This window comes from Budorcas taxicolor, chromosome 11 (assembly GCF_023091745.1).
Source record: "Budorcas taxicolor isolate Tak-1 chromosome 11, Takin1.1, whole genome shotgun sequence".
Classification (NCBI taxonomy): domain Eukaryota; kingdom Metazoa; phylum Chordata; class Mammalia; order Artiodactyla; family Bovidae; genus Budorcas; species Budorcas taxicolor.
In genome coordinates, this window is record NC_068920.1 from 154,671,215 (window position 1) to 154,685,981 (window position 14,767).

Sequence of the window (14,767 nt, forward strand, 5' to 3'; positions counted from 1 at the left end):
ACACCATTTCAGAGTGAGGAAATCAAGGTTGAGAGAGGAACCTTAAATGTCCAGGATCCCTCAGCGACTAAACAGCAAACAGAGACTCTGTCACTTAAAAACTCTCTGCACGTACCAGGCCTGTTCCCCAAGGCAGGCCTCCAGTCTTCCTTCTGCCTAGGAGCCCCTTTCACTCAAACCTCACCTTCTTCACGAACCTACTGTAACCTTCCTGTTTAACAGTATTATCTGGCTTCCACCCCAACATTCTCAAGTTCCCTTACACTGCATTAATTTTCTTTTAACTTTCTGTTTTGAGATAATTGTCAATTCACAGGCAGATGTAAGAAATAATAAACCAAGTTTTTGTACACTGTTAACTCAGCTTCCCCCAAAGGTAGTATCTTGCATAACTGTGGTACAATATCACTTACATTATGTTTTTTTCTCCTAGTATTTATCACTTTCTAACATAAAGCTGTTGTTATTGTCTGTCCACTCCCATTAAAATATAAACTCCTTGTAGGCAAGACATTTAGTCTAAATTTTGTTCACTGCTATATCCCAAGCAGACAAAACAGGCCTAATCTCCAGAAGGAAATCAACAGATATTTGTAGAAGGAATCAAAGCACCTTGTGCTGCCTCCTCTATCAGGAAATAAACCAGCTCTTTTAGAGACTACTTTGGTAAATAAGAGGATTCTGAAACATCAGGGAAACATTACACTCACCCATGGTGACATAAGGCAACTTATCAGTTGATCCATGAGGATAGATGCTGTAGAGGTGAGGTCCAGTAACATCTACTCCCCCCAAAACTAGGGCTGCACCAATGTAACCTTGATACCTGGTGATCAGAGCATGCATAAGAGAAAAAAAAATGAGTCTACATTGCATCACTATAACTTATTCAAAAGTTGCACGAGAAGTCAGACAACAGAAAGCTTTTCTTTCACTACTATTGCTTCATTAAATAGCTTCTGTTCTGATGGGGAAAAAAATAAGGAACGGAGCAAACATATCTGAACATCTATCAGTCCAAAAAAACTGTAAATTGTATGAAGCACCCATGTGCCTTACATCATCTCTGCCTCACAACTCCCTTCAAAAGAAGACACTACAGTTCTTATTGTAGAGAAGGAAAAACCAACCCAAAATCATTAGAAAGTCTCAGAGCCAAGCGTGGCTTACTCCAAAGATCATGAATACCCCTCCCATCAGACCTCTCTGTGATTCGCAAATAAGGTCCCTTCCAAGTCAATGGTGAATTGTCGTTAAACTAAAACTGTTCAAATTATCAACCTCACCACAGGAAAATCACTTTTGTCAAAATACCTTTCCCTTGAATAAATCCACAAAATTATGGCAGATAAGAGCTCATACTGGGTAAAAGAAAAAAGTATTTCATTATGCAGGGAAGTGAACCATGAAATAACTCCATGACAGTTTATAAACCCACTGCTACTGTCCACGGTTTAAAGCCATCTCTCTCAGGAACATGGGAGAGACATTTTTCACCTGACCCCATCTGTTTAATTCTGCACATATTTGCTCCTTTGGACCCTCTACTTGGTTGGTTTTACACTTCTACAGATTTCTTTCCCTATATATGGATCAATTTTTTTTTACCATTAGTAGAACTGCTATACTGGATAAACATGCTGGCTTTAAAGTTCTCCAGTGTAAGCCTTTGGCTCTTTGGGAAGAAAAATGAAACTAAAACATGCTGAATTTGCCTGATGATACAATCATTAAAATTGATACAAATAAATTAACACAAAAACCAAAGTCCTAATTTTAGATTGCCTGAGACAGTTACCCATCAGGAAGTGCTCTAGGTCAAGTCCAATACTTCCTGCATCCCTTGATTACCAATTCATTACTTCAAATCTTCCATTTATAAGTGAAAAAATAAAGAGCAGGGAAGGATTTTAGAAGCAGTCTCAAGAGGGAAGAGAGGCCCAGACAGGGGAAGAAACTGGTCCTAAGCCCCATGAGCTGGCAGCAGGTTCAAGAGTAGATCTTGGAACTCTGGGGTGAGAAGCCAGAGAATCACCAGACCCACCACTCCCACCCTAGCCCAGTGCTTGATCCACTATCTCTCTCTCTCTCTCTCTCTCTCTCTCTCTCCTGCCAAATAGACTGTTCAGTTAAAGTCAATAATAACCAGCTAGTTTCCTTCCAAGCTAAAACATAATCTGCTTGATGCCTTTAAAAGAGTCTAAGCTATTTTGGCAAGTCAATGAAATCCTTAAAAATTGATCCAGAAATTCTATTTCCAGGAATCTAATTCTAAAAATATAAAAGGATAAATATGCAGAAATGAATTCATAAGACTATTTACTGCAGTAACTGTTTATGATGCTAGAAAAGTGGAAACAGAATTACCTAAACTAATACACCTAGCTATACAGCAGAACACTATGCAATCATTAAAAATCAGGCCACGTGTTTCATACACAATTGATGGTAGGACAGCTTAGAACAATCTTTCTCAGCTACAATCCTGGCAATATGTATTAAAACGTTAAATGCTCCTATCTTTGACCTAGCAATTCCACTTCTAGGAATTTATTTTAGAATATAGCCTAAAGAATTAATAACACAAGCACCTAAAGATTCTACACTCCAAAGGATCCAGAGAATACCATATAATTAAACATCTTAAAACAGGCAATATTGTTCCTCTTTAAAAATTGGTTAATAATATAGATTACTGTGATCCAACAAAAATTAAGATGTTGCTCAATGGCTCTTAAATTTTAATGGGGCATAGACCCATTAAAAGAGTGATTAAAACTGTGGAATCTTCACCCATAACAAGTGTACACACATGTTTTTCACTCTTTCAGCAGTTACAGGTCTACAGAACTCCTCCACAGGCTCAAGGTTAAAATCCCTCGATGCTGAGCTAGCTCATCTACCGATGGGAACAATACCAGGATGCACTAATATGTGAACAAGGTCAGTTACAAAACAACACAACAGTATTCCACCCCCTGCGAACACATATATGAGGATGTACACATGCAGAGTATAAAAGTCTCAAAAAACAGATCTCAAAGCTTCATAGTACATGTGCTTCAGTGGCAGAATGTCAGTTGAAATCTACTTCCTTCCTGTCACATTTCTGTAGTGTCTGAATATTTTACAATGATCATACATTACTTTTATAGTAACTTACAAAAGAAGATTATTTTCTTTTTGAAATATTCCAACATGGAAACTACTCAAGATGCACTGGTAGGTGAAAAGATAGATATAGATAGAAAGCACAACTAGGATCCCATTCTTGTAGAACAAAACATGTATTATTAAACACAGGGAAAACCCTGAAGAATGTACATTAACCTGTTAGCATCAACTGCTTATGCATGGTAGAAATTCAGATAATTTCTGTATTTTTTTAATCTATCTAAACATATATTCACTTTTTTACTGTGAACATGCACTTATGGAAAGAAAGGCAGAAGGAATGATCAAATTAATGGACAAACAAACAGAAAGATTAGAAGTATTAATGTATATACAAAGCCAAAATGTGACTCTCCCTAAATGGCAAAGTTTTAATTTTTTTCTTTGGGCTTTTCAGTATTTTCAAAATTTTCTACAATGAATATGCATATCTTTTGTTAAGGGGGGGCAATACAATAAAATAAGTTTTTAAAGCCTCTGCATATTCAAATAGTTTCCAGAATATAGACTAGTATATCTAACAAATCTCTGACAGACTCAATAAGAAGGTTCCATGTTCAGAAGGAACAAGTATCATTTACATCTTCTACATCTAGTCAAAGAAGAAAAATAAAAGTCCTGTTTAAGTAAAGAAAAAGATGCTCACTTCTGTTTATCAAACCCTCTTTTCTCACTGATTCACATACAAGAAAATGGGTTATTTAGGAGGAAAAAAATAGCAATAAGAGTACACCCTGTACTCTATTTCAGCCTCTGAATGAGGATCTAACTGTGTAGCAGGCCCTGTACAAGGCACTGCATAAGCTTGGTTCTTTATTCATTTCCTCCCCCAAAAGTTAGAGAAACAGAACTATTATCCACATTTTATTGAGGTAAAACTGAGGCTAAGAAGAGTGAAGTGAACAGGCTAATGTCACACAATGTAAGCACTATAGACAAGATTTGAAGCAACATTCTAAAGTCAAAATCTATGCTTTTTTCCCCCTTATACTAGTGACTCACTTTATGTAACTAACAAAAATGTCAAAAGACAGAACCATAATGATCCTGGCATAAATTTTAAGTTTTCTTCTCAAAACTTTGATAAAATTCAACTTTTACACAGTATGTTAACCAAAAGATAAAACACTGAAACAAGAGATTTTAGAATTTCTGAAACATTCTAAAGAGATCAACAGAAACATCTGCTAGATTTAGCTAAATGCTTTAAATGACACTGCAAGCAATCTTGAAATAGGCTATTTACTGCAATTTTACAAGCTTAAAAATTGTTTTAAATGTAATGCACCACACAAACCACGAGAGGGAGCTTTGCATTTAAAATTAAAATCACAAGTGTCCAGTTATCCTGACAACAGATGTACTTTAACAAGTTCTCACACTGTCCTGGAAGAATCTGATAGGTGATAATTCTCTAGTATTAGGATGATGATTACATACATAAATAATGGAAATTGCTGACATAAAGACTCAGTACAGTCAGGGTAGGAACTGGATAAGTATGACTAGGCTTCCTGCCATATGACTCATAAACCCTGGTATCTTCCACTGTATAAAGGGGGAATTATTCCACTGGCCTTGCTGCAGAGCTACATTAAACCTCATATCCACTTACTGAGGGGCCAGGATCATGAAGATGAAGACCTGCAAATTCACAGGAAGGCACAGGCAGACAGGAAATAGGGAAGTGAACCACAAGGACTGACATACCAGAACACTCACTCTCACTTCTAAAGGCAACAACAGCCACTCAGTCCCAGATTACAGCCCACTTTATATTTTTATCAAAAAATTTTCTAAAAAGCTGGAAATCCATATTTTAAATTCAAAGCTCCCAATTTATAATTATTTGCCACTACTTTTTAAATACACTATGTGACCGAAATGAATTTCTCTACAAGCTGAATATGGCCTGTGAGCTGCCAGCTTACACTCTTTGCTCTCTGTTCCTGCTCCCCTTTAACTCTCAAAGGCCTGGCTGCAGCTGCTACCAGTTTGGGCAGAGAAAAAGAAAATGTCTTGTGTAGGTTGCTTCATGAATGATGAGGGCCAGAATAAAGACCTCTGATCAACTTTTCAAAAAATTTTAAAAAGGCATCAAGGTGTCCCTTCTATAAAGAAGGAAAGAGGAGAGAATTTGTTAAAGGTAAGGCAGTCACAAAATGAGAAACCAGTGTTACAACTCAGGACTAAATGCCTAGGCTATTTCCTAGGCATTATTATATACCACACTGCCTCTCTTCTCTTTATGAGAGCAAATGAAAAATGGACTTCAAATGTGAAAACTGTCTAGACCTATACAAACACAAAGTGATGGTGTGACTATTATGGACTAATGAGAAACAAAACTCCTAAGAGGGACTCTCTATGGGAGTCAGTAGGGAGGGAAGGTAAGGGCAGGCAAATGACTGCACCTCTTTAAAGCCTCAGTTCGTTCACTTATAATTAGAGATGTTAACAGCCCTATCGCAGAGCTAAAAGGATAAAGTGAGATCATGCATAAAGCACTTAGCACACAACCTGGCACAAACAAATAAATGTTGGTTGATATTAACGTTATTATACCCACTCACAGCTAACTACAAATTGTCACTTCTCATTTCACTGTTACCTTACCCCTAAAAGAGGGAGAGGAAATAATCATTTGTGCATGTTCACAAGATGAACTTAAAGGTTCCTTCCAGCTCTAACTTTCTAAGAACAAAAAAGGTCTTTGTATCCAGCAATACCCTACACCTCAGGAAATTATTCCATTGGTCACATGTGATTCGTTTATTGAAAAAAAGCAAACAGACCCCATAAATTCAAATACATTATCAAAAGCCTTATGAAATTAAAGTGGTTTTTCAGTAACAACTGATTTCTGGATTAAATGTGTATTTCTGAATGCTTTTTCTCTAGCTTCCAGGGCTCCCTTGGCTGAAAATCTAAGACATGAGAAAAAGATGCTATAGAAATCCCCATCCTGAAACCTTACCTGAAAAGCATCTGCTTTAGCATCCGGTTGGCCGTCACAACTCTGGGAAGGCGGCCGGTGGAAAGGGAGTGGAGCTCCAAGTTGGAAGAAATAAGCTGGGTTGTCATGTCTGTGTCCGCAGCTGTCCCAGCACCACAACAACTAAAAAATACAATTAGAAGAAGTGCAGCTGAAATTTAATTACCAAAGGGCTCAATTAGATGTGGAGCTTTTTGGAAAACATCCACAAAGGTGAGGGATATAGACAGATGTTTTTGAGTATACATGCACTGTTACTACTCTAACCAATCTTAAATAAACATAAAATTAAGAGTGCACATCTAATTACATGTAAATATATTTTCTGTGGAGCAACAGAACCTTTCAAATCATTAGTTTCTATGTTCTTAACAGCGTGCATTTTACGGATCCGAGAAAACACACAAGTTGTACAAAAGAGCAAGGAATGTTAAAAGTCTTGCATTCGCATCTACCAAGTATCTACTACTAGGTACCAGTCATTCCCAAGTGCTGAGGATAAAGAAAATATGACACAGTAATAGCACTTGATTTCAAAGTTGAGTATAAGAGACATATTCTACAATATAGTAGCACAGGTAGAAAATGCTATAGGAAATTGGAGGAAAGAGCAATTCACTCTGATCTTTGAGGTTTCATTTAAGCTGGATTTGGAAGGAGAGAATAAAAACACTATACAGACAGAGAAAACAGGGTATTTCTAAGCAGAGGGGCTCCAAAAGCAAGGGTAAAACAGCTTGGACATGAGAGGAACAGGGACATGAAGGAGATAGAGACAGTCCAGGTACAACTGGAACATAGGGTGAAAGCAGCTAAATTAGGATGAAAAGATAATCTTTTTGTGAAATCGTACATGACTTTAAATATCATACTAGAGTTTCAATTTTATCCTGAAAGCAGTGTGAAATGTGAAAAATCTCTTGAAAAAATTTTAAAGAGGAAAGGGAGATCTATGAGATCTGTGTTTTACAAAACCCAATATGGCAGAAAAGTGAACAATAGAGATAGAGAAAAGACCAAAAGCAGAGGGACCATTTAAATGACAACTGCAATAGTCCAGCTGAGAAAAAAGAATTCAAACCAAGGCCTCAGTAGAAGGATAGGAGGGAGTGGATTCAAAATGCACACAAAAGGCAGAACTGGGTCAAAACTGAACTAAAGCAAAAAGAGGACTAGAAGATAACTAGTTTATATCCATGGAAATGCCATTTAAGGGAGACAGAAAGAAAATACAGACTGAACAACAGGTTTTATTAAGAAACAGTAAATGCAATTTTACCCCTGGAATGTTTAAAAAGGAGTAATTCAAACTAATCAATACTTACTAAATGTTAGGAGATATGAAGTGTATTTTTGAACAGTTCTTGTCCGCAACAACCATCCCTTCAGTTGCCCTTGTATCTGCTCCAAGAACTATGCCATCCTGTTTTTTAAAAATATAAGCTTTTAAACAATTTCACATATACAAACAGTCCTCTAGTTCAGGAAAAACAACACTGACCACACCCTGCTCCCTGAACCACTCCCCTACCCACTGAAATACTGTGCTATACTTTCAGCATTCAAGAAAAGGCTTATTAATAAGCATTACTGGTTGAACCCTCAGTAGACAGTAGGAACTATCATTCCTGTTTTTAAACGAGGCTCAGAGGTTCAGTAAATTCCTTACAAATCACAGAGCCAATATGAGAAAAGTCTGGATTAAGATGCAGAAATCCTTCCATTAAATTAGCCAGGTCTGTCAATTTCTTTTTAAAAGAATTCGCCCTTAACCTCTAACAACAATAACCAGTTATCTCTTTTGACCCTTACAACAATTTAGATCAGGAGTCATTATGGCCACCTGGACGGGAAAGTGTGGTTGTGAGAACGAAAGTGACCTGCACAAAGTTAGAAGCAACAAAAAAAAGGCTAAACGGTTAAACAAATCTCCTTTTCTCCCATTACATCATTCTGTTTCCTCAATTAGTAACGTTAAGACAGAAAATTGGCTTCCTATCGAAAACTGAAAAGCGAGGTAAGAATATAAACTGTCGATAAGTGCACAAAAAACTGAGTCTCTCCTAAAAGACCTTTTCCTGACGTAGTACGCTGTAAGATGTGCCCTTCCTCACACAGCCCAGAGAAGTAAAAGAGACCAGGTGGCCTGGTTCCTGCTCCTCTCAGCCAGCTCCGGCTTACCTTATAGACCACACCTGCGATAGTCGTCCCAGTTTTCCGGGCCGTTGGAAGCTTGTACCCTTTCTTTGCAAAATCGGCTTCCAAGACGGCATTTCTGAGAGCAAATGAGAGAATAAAGCGTTGAAGGCCAGGACCAAATTGTGCCGCACCGGCAGGAAGAGTATCTAATAGGGAACTCAGGAAAAAGAAAAACGACTAGCATTTGCTTTCACGCCCATGTTGACTGGTTCCTCCCCCAAAGAGGACCGTCCCGTGTTTCTGCGAATAGAGCGTCTGACAGGACCCGCACCACGCCTAAGGAGACGGAGATGGAAGGTGTCCCGGTGCGCCGGGAAAGTGGACGAGCGGACCCGGCCTCAGGAGAAAGTCACGCTCAGGCCCAGATTCCCCTGAGTCACAGGGGCCGCGGGCCGCGGGCCCCCTCTGTCCACCCTTGGTTCGGACTTCCTGGCCCAGACCGCAGCCCAACTGCGACCCCGACACCGCACTCCTACTCCCGCCCTGAACCCGGCCCCGGGCAAGGCCACACCTTCGGCAGTTATCGAAAGAGAAACCTCCAACTGGTGGTTCATACACTGACACAGCCGCCATCTTCCCGAAAAAGTACTTCCAGGCCGGGGGCGGGAGCCAACAAAATGAACAAATCACTTCCGGCGCCACCGGCGAGCTAGGGCTGAACGGGCGGAGCAAACTCCGTGCTTGGGCGATTGATCTTAGAGTTACAGGCTCCTAGAGGAGCCTGGCGATGTTTGGGTAGAGCGCCTCAAGTGGAGGGGAGGAGAAACTGACGCCCGAAGTAGGCAGAAAGGACTTTTTATCTAAGGTGGACACGCCACAGACCCGGCATCCTGCGGTGTCGACTGCAAATTCGAATACATGGGCATTCAGAGACAAGCACACCCAATTTCCAGGCACAGCTCCACCGCCTCCTTGCAACTCTGAATTTGTTTCCTCTGCTGTCAAGTGGGGAAAACAGCTGCCTAAAAAGGCTACTGTGGAATAAAAATGAAGCCTGAAAAAAAAAACTGCTTAACATCATTAGTCATTAGAAATCACAGTGCGATACCATTGCACACCCACTAAGATGTCGATAATCAAAAAGACAGGAAATAACAAGTGTTGACAGGAATGAGGGAAAACTGGAACCCTCATATGTGCCTGGTGCAGCTGTCCAGAAAACAGTTTGGCAGTTTCCCCCCACACACACACAGAATTAAACATAGACCTAGCAATTGCCTCTTAGGTATATATCCAAGAGAACTGGAAACAGATGTTCACAAAAACTTGTACACAAATTTTTATAGCAGCATTACTCATAATAGCCAAATAATGGAAACAATCCAAATGTCCATCAACTTGATGAATGGATAAGCAAAATGTGGTATATCAGTGCAACAGAATATTATTCATCCATCAAAAGGAATGAAGCATTGACACATAAGTGATGAACTTAGAAACGTGGTACTAAGTGAAAGAAGTGAGGCACAAAAAGCACAGGTAGTATGGTTCCATTGCTATGACGTATCCTCACTAGACAAATGCGTACAGCCAGAAAGTAAAGCAGTGGTCACTGGGAGATGGGGCGGGGCTCCCCAGGTGGCTCAACAAGAATCTATCTGTTCAGGAGACACAGGAGACTCGGGTTTGGTCCCTGGGTGGGGGAGATCCCCTGGAGAAGGAAACGGCAACCCACTCCAGTATTCTTGCCTGAAAAACCCCATGGACAGAGGGGCGTGGCGGGCTACAGTCCATGGGATCGCAGAGTCAGACACAACCAACCACAAGGAGATGGTGCAGGAGGAGAAAGTGGGGAGTGACTGTCTAATGGATACTGAGTCTCTTTTGGGGATGATGACTGTTCTGAAATTAGATGCTTGTAACAGTCACACAACATTATGAATGTACTGAAAGCCACAGTGCTGCACATTTTTAAATGGTGACATTTTTGTTATGTTGATTTTATTTCAGTTTTTAAAAAGCTCCTGTGAAAATCGAAAACTGTACATAAAGAGCATTTATCCTGGCATGTAGCAACTTCTCCATAAATAGCTATTATTGTTAATACATTCATTTCATCCTGCCAACAAGCCTCAAAGGTAGCTATATAATTCAACTCATTTTATTGATGGAAATTAGGATTCATTAAAGTAAAGAAACTTGTTCAGATTTACATAGAAATAGATCATAGCCCCAATAATTGTGAGATCAATTAATTTATTCATTCAACAAATATTTAAATGATTCAACTATGTAATTAAGTTATTCACTCAACACCTACTATGTGTCAAGCTTGTTTCTAGGAATGAATAAATGAATGAATGGCATCTCAGTCACCCAGAACCATGCCTATCACAACTATGTGTTCAATAAATATTTGTCAAAGGTTAAGTTCCTTTTCATTACTTTTCTGGGTCTTTTGTGTGACATTAGGAAAATGACAAACCTAGACAGCATATTAAAAAGTACAGACATCACTTTACCAACAAGGTCTGTATAGTCAAAGTGTGGTTTTTCCAGTAGTCATGTATGGATGTGAGAGGTGGACCATAAAGAAGGCTGAGTGCTTTCAAACTGTGGTGCTGGAGAAGACTTTTAAGAGTCTCTTGGACTGCAAGGAGATCAAATAAGTCAATCCTAAAGGAAAACAACCCTGAATATTCACTGGAAGTACTGATGCTGAAGCTGAAGCTCCAATACTTTGGCCACCTGATGCGAATAGCCGACTCATGGAAAAGACCCTGATGCTGGGAAAGATTGAAGGCAGGAGGAGAAAGGGACAACAGAGGATGAGATGGTTGGATGGTATCACCAACTCAATGGACAGGATTTTGAGCAAACTCCGGGAGACAGTGAAGGAGAGGGAAGCCTGGCATGCTACAGTTCATGGGGTCACAAAGAGTCAAACACGACTTAGTGACTGAACAAGAACAAAGGAAAATGAAGCCTCACTCACCTGTCTTCACAGGAATCTACTGACGAAAAAGAGTAGGTATCTCCCGGCTCACCAAGTTTCTGCTTTGTTGAATGTGAAAACTAAAAGGACAGGCTCTGTTCTAGAAATGTCCCCCTCCTGATGCTGCTGCTAAGTCGCTTCAATCGTGTCCGACTCTGTACGACCCCATAGACGGAAACCCACCAGGCTCCCCCGTCCCCGGGATTCTCCAGGCAAGAACACTGGAGTGGGTTGCCATTTCCTTCTCCAATGCATGAAAGTGAAAAGTGAAAGTGAAGTCGCTCAGTCATATCCGACTCTTAGCAACCCCATGGACCACAGCCCACCAGGCTCCTCCATCCATGGGATTTTCCAGGCAAGAGTACTGGAGTGGGGTGCCATTGCCTTCTCCACCCTCCTGATGAGAGAGGCTCAACTCCGTAAGACCTGGATAGGACAGGTCACAATTCAACATGCCCCAGATGCCATAGGGCCAGTAAGTAGCAACAGGAATTGAATTTAAGACCACTTTCACAATGTTCCTCACACTCTCTCACACCTGCTCTGGGCTCAGCCCTGAGAGAATAAATACAAAGGTGAATCCAATGGAGTTCCTCTCCTTCTTGTTATGGATTGAACTGTTCCCTCTCCCCAAAACTGATACACTGACGTCTCAAATCCCAGTACATCAGAACGTGATCTTATTTGGAGAGAGGAGGTAATCAAGTAAAAACGAGGTCACTGGAGTAGAAATTAATCTAGTAGGACTGAGGGCCTTTTCAAAGGGGAAATTCAGAGACAGACCTTCAGACATGGAGAACGCCATGTGAACATGAAAATCACTGGAAGCTACGTAAGAGGTCTGGAACGGCCCTCAGAAGGACCATACCTTGCCAATCCCTTGCTTCCAGACTCAGACTTCTAGACTTCAAACCTGTGAGACAGTAAATTTCTCTTCTTTTCTTTTCTTTATGGCCACACCTGCGGCTTGCAGGATCTTAGCTCCCCAACCAGGGCTTGAACCCCGGTCCTCAGTAGTGAGAGTCTGAGTCCTAACTGCTGGACCATTGGGGAATTCCTGACGATCCTTTTCTGTTTTATCTGTTATTTAAGCCACCCAGTTTGTGGTACTGTCACAGCAGCCCTATGAAACAAACACACCTCATGAGTTCACTGTCAGAGGGAGGAGAGAAGGCCCCAGAAAGACTCACAGCCTGGTGTGCTAAGGGTTAGATGGAGGATGCATGGTGCAGAAGCCAAGAGGCTCAGAAGGACAGAGCAGGAGCTCGTGGGGCGGGAAGGCAGGAAGAACAGACACCCGAGCGAAGGTCTGGGGTATGGGACACACAAAACCAAACAAAAAGCCCTGGCACGCTTGGTTTTCAGGAAAGAGGGATGAGGTGGATGTGCCTGCAGCAAAAAGAAGCAGATCCCGCCCCGCCCCACCCCACCCCACCCCGAGAATGGTGGCGGGGCATCTGTGTCCAGCCCCGGGGTCTGGGCAGGAGCTAGAGGAGCCTGGGAAGGATGTGGAAATCATGTGTCATCTCAGTTTGTCCTGGGGCATTTATCTTCCTAACTGGGTCTCTTTGGTATGGTCTTCACACTCAGACAAGCTTAAGAGGTGGCGTTGTCTTCCATCTTCTGGAGGTGGCTCAGTAGAGGCAGTCGAGTCGGAACCCAGCAGAGGGCGACAGAGAGCCTCCAGGCGGCCTGGACCGGCCCCTGAGACAGCCAGTCCAAGGCCCTGAAAACTCCACTCTGCCTGGGGCAGGGCCGTAGGGAGGGCAGCTCTAGACAGATTCCCGGCACCCAGAGACCCTGCTTCAGCCTCCCTGTCCAGCATGACTGCTGTGCCCTGGGACACAGCCCAGTCCTGAACCTGGGCCTGGACACAGTCCCAAATTAATCCCTGGCAGTGCCACCAAACCTGACTGACTAGTAGAGCTCACTTCTGCTCTGAATTTGGCTGTGTGACCTCAGGGAAGCCATCGGACTCTCTGTGCCTGTTTCCTAATAATATAGTAACAACCAACATTCCCTGTGTGTCCCCCACAACCTGTTCTAACCACTTCGTGTACCAGGTCTCATGGTCATCCTAGAATAAGCCAACACCGAAAACAGATGATCCAGAGACAGACACAGTGCCTGCCTTCTGGGAGCTGGCAGTCCCTAAGGGTGGCATTACCGCCCAACTTTACAGGTGAGCAAACTGAGGCCCAGAGAAGTGAAGTCGTGGGCTCAAGATGATAAGTGGCACACAGCTAAGTAACAGAGCCACAGTTTGAACCACGTGCCTCCCAGCCCCAGACCAGACACAACACCACTTTCCCGACCCCTGGCAATTACGGTCCAGCTGGAACCCAAGCTCCCATGTCCCTCAGGGCTTTGCTAGAACAAAAGCAAGCCAAGCTCAGCTCGTTCCCAGCTGCGTGATTGGAGGCTGGCCTCTTCACTGCTCATCCGTTTTCACGTATATAAAATGAGAGCACATTACGGCGTTTCTCTTGCCTTGTGCATACCAAGTAAGAGCATGGATGTGAACTGTAAAGCACTTCATTCATTCAGTCATTCATTCATTCACTATTTGTTAAACCCTTCCTTAGTGCCTGGGCTCTGTGCTACATCACAGCCTCAAAGGGCACCGGTCTGGGAGCTGCACCTCCGGTTCACCGAGCTACGCGCCCTGAGTGCCAGAGCATGGCCAGGAAACGGCTCCCCAGAGGGCATGAGGCAGCAGGGTGGGCACCCAGAGGACAGGAGTGAGCACGGAGGCCAGGAGAGGAGGGCTCAGCTGTGCACAGCCCCTGCGCCCGCCCAGAGTTTCCAAGGGCCTGGCAAGCACCCTCCCCCAGCCGGCAGGCTGCTAGGAGCCCAGCGTGGGACGGGCCCTGGAAGGCTCACCCCCATCCTCTATCAGGATACACACACATCCGGGGGTGCCCCCCACAAGGAGACTTGGCCATCTTCCCATCGCAGGGAAAGCAGCCCATGATGCTCCCGGTTGCTAAGGCAACTGGGCCCTTGTTTTTCCTTCTTCATAAATAAGCTATAAATAGACAGGGCAAACCTGGGCGCCTTCCTTTGCATGAATTAAAGCAGCTGCTCCCGGCTCCAGGGTCCTGGCACAGCATCCAAGTGCCAAGCCTTGCTGCACAGGCCACAGAAACACAGCTCCAGCGGGAGGGCACGGCAAACACACGGCAGCATCGGGTGTGAATTCCCCCCACCGTCTCCAGACTCTACTGGGGCGCTTAGCAGATTCTGGGGCCCTGCCAAGACCCACAGAATCCCAATCATTGCAAGTGGGACCTGAGGTGAGAGTTTAACTACTTAGCCCCAGCAGATGAGAAGAACCATGAGTTTGCCCACCCAGCTGATGGTGAGTAGGAATGGGTATCCTCCCTTCTTCCCATCAAGGGTCTGCGCAAGTCACAAGGAAGTCATGAGAATACATCCCATTTTGAAGGGCTTCATAGGCGAAC

General features: G+C 42.8%; 1 protein-coding gene across 1 annotated transcript in view; it reads right to left on the reverse strand.

Annotated features, from left to right (window-relative positions):
- Positions 1 to 8,996, reverse strand: part of PSMB7 (proteasome 20S subunit beta 7) — a 56,470-nt gene extending 47,474 nt beyond the window's left edge. The window contains exons 1-5 of the mRNA XM_052648081.1: positions 8,880 to 8,996; positions 8,351 to 8,444; positions 7,495 to 7,592; positions 6,152 to 6,292; positions 711 to 826 (exon numbers count right to left, since the gene is read on the reverse strand). Coding sequence (XP_052504041.1) covers positions 711 to 826; positions 6,152 to 6,292; positions 7,495 to 7,592; positions 8,351 to 8,444; positions 8,880 to 8,941 — 511 coding nt within the window. The 5' untranslated portion in view covers positions 8,942 to 8,996. The remainder of the gene's footprint in view (positions 1 to 710; positions 827 to 6,151; positions 6,293 to 7,494; positions 7,593 to 8,350; positions 8,445 to 8,879) is intronic.
- Between the last annotated feature and the right edge of the window lie 5,771 nt (positions 8,997 to 14,767).